We start from the raw sequence: 7500 nt of genomic DNA on the forward strand, positions 1-7500 counted from the left end.
CACCAAATGTATAGACTACAACATACACAGCAACCTGTACTACCCAAACAACCCACACATTCTTGAAATTACATAAACGTTATTATGTCTGTTAATCTGTCTGTCTGTCTGTCTGTCTGTCTGTCTGTCTGTCTGTAGTTGTACAGTCTTGCAACTCTTGTGTGATTTTTAAAAAGTTGTCAAAGTTGTCTAAGTGCAATTTTGATGACTTTCTATATGATAAAGACATTCAACATTTTGTTCATTGACTGTTATTGTTATGCATACGTAAAGTTAGCGATTGTTATTAGTAGAGTGAGAGTTCAAATATAATAATCTGTCTGTCTGTCTGTCTGTCTGTCTGTCTGTCATGATCACATATTTCTTAGATCAAACTAATGCACATTTCTGCAATAAACTTAAAAGGCTACAACTAAAATGAAATGTCTATAAATCACTAGTGTAAGAAAGCTAATGTGGGAAGATCTGAGTGCTGAGAGTCATGGAATTCTCAGGTCCACCACATAGTCCGGACAGTTTCTTTAACATCGCTTGTGCATTGCAACCTTTGTAGCTGGGTGGAAAAGCGTTTTCTCCAATAATGCAAAAAGAGCATTCGGGTCATCCGGTTTCATCTGATGACTGGTTGGACAACTTTTTCAAGAACTTCCTTCCTTGCTCTCCCCATGTATCAAAGTGCTCGAGAAATAATGTTGTCTGTCCGTCCGTCCGTCTGTCGGTCTGTCTGTTATCATAATCAATACATATGATTTGTGATATAAGTTATTAGTTGTACCTTATGAAGCCCATGACTGATTGACTGCCATGACATCTGGCAATGGTTTGTCCATGTTGTGGCATTAACCCAAGCCCAGTAGACTGACAGTGGATACTGCAATGTCAAACTGAGAAGGGGAATGCTTACAGAGACATCTAGAAACAAAGACCTGCTGATTACCACTGGACACACACACACACACACACACACACACACACACACACACACACACACACACACACACATGCACACACACACAAACAAACAAAAACAATGATAATATGCGTAAAACTGGTGACTGTCGCTCCACTTTGCCACACAATCTTCACCTTCACGATTCTGTACCACAAGCTTCATTACATCATTCATGATAGAATTGTCATTTCCACGTTCATCAAACAAACCTTCCAGACGTCTAAACACGTAACAACAAATCAAGAGCATCTAATACAACAACAAAAACCGTAAGTTGAATGTCAACCTGTGCAGCATAAGCTCCATGCTGCCATTGTTGGCAAACACAGCAACTGGTCGCATCGACAGCCACGCCATGGATGTGTTGGTGCCGTCTAATGATGCCCAACCAGTTAGTGGAAATGTGTTTCCTTGAACTGGCTTGCTATCGTTAAATTTTCGTATCTAAACATGAGATGGAGATGTGTGTTGTATGTAGTATGGTAAGTCACTTAGCAGGTATGCAGTTGACAAACAAACAAACAGACGGACAGACAAACAGATGGACTGACAAACAGACAGATAGACAGACAGATAGACAGACAGAGACAGACAGACAGACAGACAGACAGAGAAACAGACGGACGGACAGACAGACAGCTATGACGGACTAAAAGTATTTTGTGGCATTTTGGTAGTCAAGTTGTCAAACCATTGCAAACAAACCTGGGGACAAGAATATTAACAGATAAACAAACAGACACAAACAACAAACAAACTAATAAAAAACAAGCAAACATGGTAAGAAAACAAACAAACTAATAAGGAAATAAACAAACAAACAAAATAATAAACAAGCAAACAAACAAAATAATAAAGAAACAAACAAATAAACTAATAAACAAGCAAACAAACAAAATAATAAGAAAACAAACAAGCAAACAAACAAACAAATAAACAAGCAAACAAACAAATAAACAAGCAAACAAACAAATAAACAAGCAAACAAACAAAAATAAGGAAACAAACAAACAAACTAACTAACTAACTAATAGACAAGCAAACAAACAAACTAACAATCAAATAAACAAGCAATCAAACAAATAAGGAAACAAACAAATAAACAAAATAATAAAGTAACTAACAAACCAAAATGCAAGTAAGCAAACAAACAAACTACCAGACAAATAGAGAAACCAACCAACAAGCAAACAGACAAAACAGACCCACAAAAAAAGACAAACTAAATAATTGTAAATACAATACAATACTATCAATAGAAGCAACTTTATGGAGTCCATGCAACAATCATTTAGACAACATCTACTAACCATAGTTTGAAATCCATTGTCAATAGTTGTGAAGAATGAGCCACTGTCGATGTCTGTTGCAACATTTGATGTATATGAAGCTCTTGGTAAGATAGGCAACTCACCAATTCTACAAGCAATAACAGAAAGCAGAAAGACAACTGAAGCAAACAAGATTGCACACAGCCAAACAATGAGACAGACAGACAACGTGACAAAGAAACAATGAGGCAGACAGACAACAACACAAACAGACAAATAACGAGACAGACAGACATACAACAAGACAGACAGACAGACAGACAGACAATAAGACAGACAGACAAACAGACATATAATGAGACAGACAGACAGACAATGAAACAGACATACAACAAGACAGACAGACAGACAGACAGACAGACAGACAGACAGACAGACAAACAGACAGACAATGAGACAGACAGACAACAAGATAAACAGACAAACAGACATATAATGAGACAGACAGACAGACAGACAATGACACAGACATACAACAAAACAGACAGACAGACAGACAGACAGACAATGAGACAGACAGACAGACAATGAGACAGACAGACAACGAGACAGACAGACAACAAGACAAACAGACAAACAGACATATAATGAGACAGACAGACAGACAATGAGACAGACATACAACAAGACAGACAGACAGACAGACAATGAGACAGACAGACAACAAGACAGACAGACAACAAGACAGACAGACAATGAGACAGACAGACAATGAGACAGACAGACAACAAGACAAACAGACAAACAGACATATAACAAGACAGACAGACAAACAATGAGACAGACATACAAGACAGACAGACAGACAGACAATGAGACAGACAGACAATGAGACAGACAGACAACGAAACAGACAGACAATGAGACAGACAGACTATGAAGCACACAGACAATGAGACAGACAACCAGACAGACAGACAACAAGACAGACAAACAAGCAATAAGACAGGCAGAAAACGAGATAGACAGACAAACAACAAGACAAACAAACAAACAAACAGACAAATAATGAGATAGACAGACAATGAGACAGACAAACACAAGACAAACAGACAAAAAATGAGACAGACAGACAACAAGACAAACATACATTTAAATAATGAGAGAGACAGACAATGAGACAGATTAGACAGACAAACAACGAGACAGACAGACAATAAGACAGACAGACATACACATATGCAAAAGATGCATTCGAACACCATCCATACCTCGTCTCCATATCAATTATCGAGCTGTTTGCATATAATCGGTACGTGTGGTACAAGTAAAACTGTAAACAAACAAACAAACAAACAAACAAACAAATAACTGAGATAGCCAACTGCTTATCTGCATCATCCATACTTGCTGTGACTTACTGGTTCATATGTCTGTGTTACCTCCCAGACAAGTGGACCATTTGCACTCAAAACAGTCATATTCAACTGTAAACAGAAAGAATAGACATAATAAATAATTCCAGAATATTAGTATGACATCACACATGCACACACAAATAAACAAACACACAAACACACAAATAAACAAACGCACAAACGCACAAAGAAACACAAACAAACAAACAAACACAAACAAACAAATAAATACACACAAACCAAAAAACACAAACAAATTAACAAACAGACAATCACACACAAACAAACAAACACACACAAACCAAACAATACACACAAACAAACACAAACAAACAAAGAAATACAAACAAACAAACAAACCAAAAACATACAAACAGACAGACAAACACACACAAACAAACACACATAAATAAACAAAGAAACACAAACAACTAAACAAACCAAAAAAGCATACAAACAAACAAACACACAAACAAAAATGACACAAACAAACACAAACAAACAAACCAAGAAGCATACAAACAAACAAACACACACCAACAAACACACAAACAAACAAAGAAAAACCCAAACAAACAAACAAGAAAGACACACACACACACACACACACACACACACACACACACACACACACACACACACACACACACAATGGACAAATGGACAAATGTCAAGCCCTCCATGTCATTCATGAATGACGTCAACCTTAAGGTTAGTTGCGGAGATAGCTCCCCCTGACTCTAGAGACAGGGCCTCCATGCGCTACGTGGAGGCTTAGGGCCAGCGCTACAATCCACCTGGAGCTTGGCCAGAGTCATCCAGGGGCACTGACAATGGCGCAGCTTTGGGACTGGACACCAAGGCCCACATGTACCTGTCTGCTGCATGATGTTAGGGCCAAGCCAGCGGTCATGTCCACCCCAGTCAATGACCAGGTACTCATTTATACTCCTGAGTCAAGAGAAGCAATTGTGTGTAAGTTTCTTGCTTAAGGAAATATGCCATAGCTCACCATCACTGTGACTTGAACCTGCAACCCTGCAAGGTCCCGGATGTTTTCATTCTCCAAATGCACTCTCTAACCAATTGAGCTACAGCACCACACACACACACACACACACACACACACACACACACACACACACACACACACACACACACACACACACACACACACACACATCTAGTTGGGTACCACAAATTGCTCCCGCCATCACCAATACCTTAGGAAATGCATCAATCTTTGAAGAAGTTCCAGGTTCAGGCATAAACGTGTACACACTTCCTCCATCAAATGACAACAAGCCGCTGTCCTTCTCTTTATATTGTTTAAATACATGGTTCATAGCATGTTTTTTCAAGCTTGTTTTATTTGTCCAACGATACAGCCGCTCGCTTTTATCAAAGTCGAGTTTGATGTTTCCATTGTCCAATGAGAAGTTTCCATGAATGATAACATTTTCTGTATAAAAATTTAATAACTCAATAGGTGAGTAAAATTAACACAAAAATGGATAAAGAAACAAACAAATAAACAGACAACAGATAAACAAATAGACAAACAAACAAACAACAAACAAACAAAACAAACAGACAAATAAACAGACAACAAATAAAAATTAGACAAACAAACAAACATGCAAACAAGCAAAATAAACAGACAAATAAATAATAAATATAAAACAAACAAACAAACAAAACAAATAAACAAAATAATTAAACATAAAAACAAATAAACAAACAAACAGACAAACAAACAAATAAATAAACAAATAAACAAATAAACAAACAAACAAATAAATGAACAAAACAAACAGACAAATAAACAAATAAACAATAAATATACAAACAAATAAACAAACAAATAAACAAACAAATAAACAAACAAACAAATAAACAAACAAATAAACAAACAAACAAATAAACAAACAGACAAACAGACAAACAAACAGACAAACAAATAGACAACAAACAAATAAACAAGCAAACAAATAAATAAATAAACAAACAAATAAATAAATAAATAAATAAATAAGTAAACAAATAAACAAATATAAAACAGACAAACAAACAAACAAACAATCAGACAAACATACAAACATTAAAACAAAAATAAATAAACAAGTAAGTAAGCAAACAAACAAATAGACAAAACAGGGAAGCAAATTACAAGTGAGTGTTATAGTTAATTATTATGTGTAGTGGCTACTGTACAAATTTCAGTTACATATTACCAGATTTCCTAGTACATGGTACTCGTTCCAAGATGACAGCTGCACTTGTAAGAGGGTTGATGTGCACTAGAATGTGCAAGTTGCCATCTGCTAGTTGACTGGGATAATGAACAGCCTAGAGAAGATACGTACATACTGATGATGTACCATGATGTTTGAGAGCAAAGTAATGACACTACGGCACGTGACACAGATGTAGCTACAATCACACTAGCAACTTCAAACCAAGCCAGACCACATAAATTTTTTTAAGCTTGCCATATTAAAGGCTTCGTTTTATGTCGATTTGGCCATTCATATCAATTTCTACTATATCTGGCAAGGTTCTGAAGTCTCTAGTGTGAACATGTCATGAGGTATACGCACCAGAAACATGAATGGGAACTTGCAGAAGAAATTAAGAACACAGAAGACAACATACGAGCAAACCAGCCAAGCAGACATAGAGGCAGGCATACATAGACAGACAGACAGACAGAGTGAGAGAGTTTGTCAAACAGCCCAAGAAATTACAACAAAAACTATCTAGTCAACTATACGAGGCAAATGCAAATTCCTGCCTGGAAACTTCGATTTCACAATCCGATAGAGCTACAGCTAAATTTAGATCAATAAGAGGTAAGGGAGCTGGGTCATGGCTGGAAGGCATTCCTACTGAAGAGATTCTTGCACTGAAACCCGACAAATTTCATTTAGCAGCATCCCTGAGGTTGGACATACCTGCACCTTTTGTCAACTGGAACATCCAGTGTGAATGTGGCAAGTTGGCAGATGAATATCATCTTCTTACATGCAAACATGGAGGTGGGCCTGTGTGGCAACACGATGAAATTGTAAATGCATGGAGCACTTGTCTACATGAATTAAAGATTCATCACGAGAAAGAACCTCAACATCGTTACTCTGGAAATGAGAATAGACCAGACATAGTTGTGTATGACTCTGGGTGTAGCTATGACCTTGATGTAGCTATGGCTCATCCTTTCAGCCAAGACACTTTAAAGCAGGCAGCTTTAGAGGAAGGTTTTGCTGCAGCAAGAAGGGAGGAAAGGAAGATGATCAAATACAAAAAACAACAACTTGCTGGCAATACATCAAGCCTCAATTTCCCTCCTCTGGTATTTGAACATTTTGGAACTTGGGGATCAGAAGTTACCAACTATCTAAACAAACTAGCCAGAAGATCAAGGGACATTGAAGGCTATACAAATGAAGCTGACTTTAGAGGTTTTTGGAGGAAAAAAATCTCAATAATATTACAACGATGTAACGCTAAAGTCATCCTCCACAAGCTGACATGTGTCTTCCCTGAATAAGTAGATGAAAACATATATGATAGAAACTATCGAAGTAGTTTGCATTAAACAAAAGCTGAACTCAGTAGATTGCTTGTATTTAGTGTTAGAAATGTAACGTAGAGTTTATGTTTCAATAAATGAAATTGACAGACAGACAGACAGACAGACAGACAGACAGACAGACAGACAGACAGACAGACAGACAGACAGATTGATATATTTGAACTCTTACTCTACCAATAACAATCGCTAACTACAGACAGACATATAGACAGACAGACAGACAGACAGGCAGGCAGACAAGCAGACAAGCAGGCAGGCAAGCAG

General features: G+C 37.3%; 1 protein-coding gene across 1 annotated transcript in view; it reads right to left on the reverse strand.

The window, feature by feature from the left end:
• Window positions 1-7500, reverse strand: part of LOC134196011 (lysosomal alpha-mannosidase-like) — a 15048-nt gene that overhangs the window by 1128 nt on the left and 6420 nt on the right. Inside the window, exons 14-22 of the mRNA XM_062665092.1 lie at window positions 5876-5990; window positions 4865-5103; window positions 3645-3710; window positions 3495-3556; window positions 2263-2371; window positions 1239-1396; window positions 1087-1172; window positions 776-912; window positions 1-15 (exon numbers count right to left, since the gene is read on the reverse strand). The exon at window positions 1-15 is cut by the window's left edge and continues 50 nt beyond it. Of these exons, the coding sequence (XP_062521076.1) occupies window positions 1-15; window positions 776-912; window positions 1087-1172; window positions 1239-1396; window positions 2263-2371; window positions 3495-3556; window positions 3645-3710; window positions 4865-5103; window positions 5876-5990 (987 nt within the window). The remainder of the gene's footprint in view (window positions 16-775; window positions 913-1086; window positions 1173-1238; window positions 1397-2262; window positions 2372-3494; window positions 3557-3644; window positions 3711-4864; window positions 5104-5875; window positions 5991-7500) is intronic.

This window comes from Corticium candelabrum, chromosome 20 (assembly GCF_963422355.1).
Source record: "Corticium candelabrum chromosome 20, ooCorCand1.1, whole genome shotgun sequence".
Lineage (NCBI taxonomy): Eukaryota > Metazoa > Porifera > Homoscleromorpha > Homosclerophorida > Plakinidae > Corticium > Corticium candelabrum.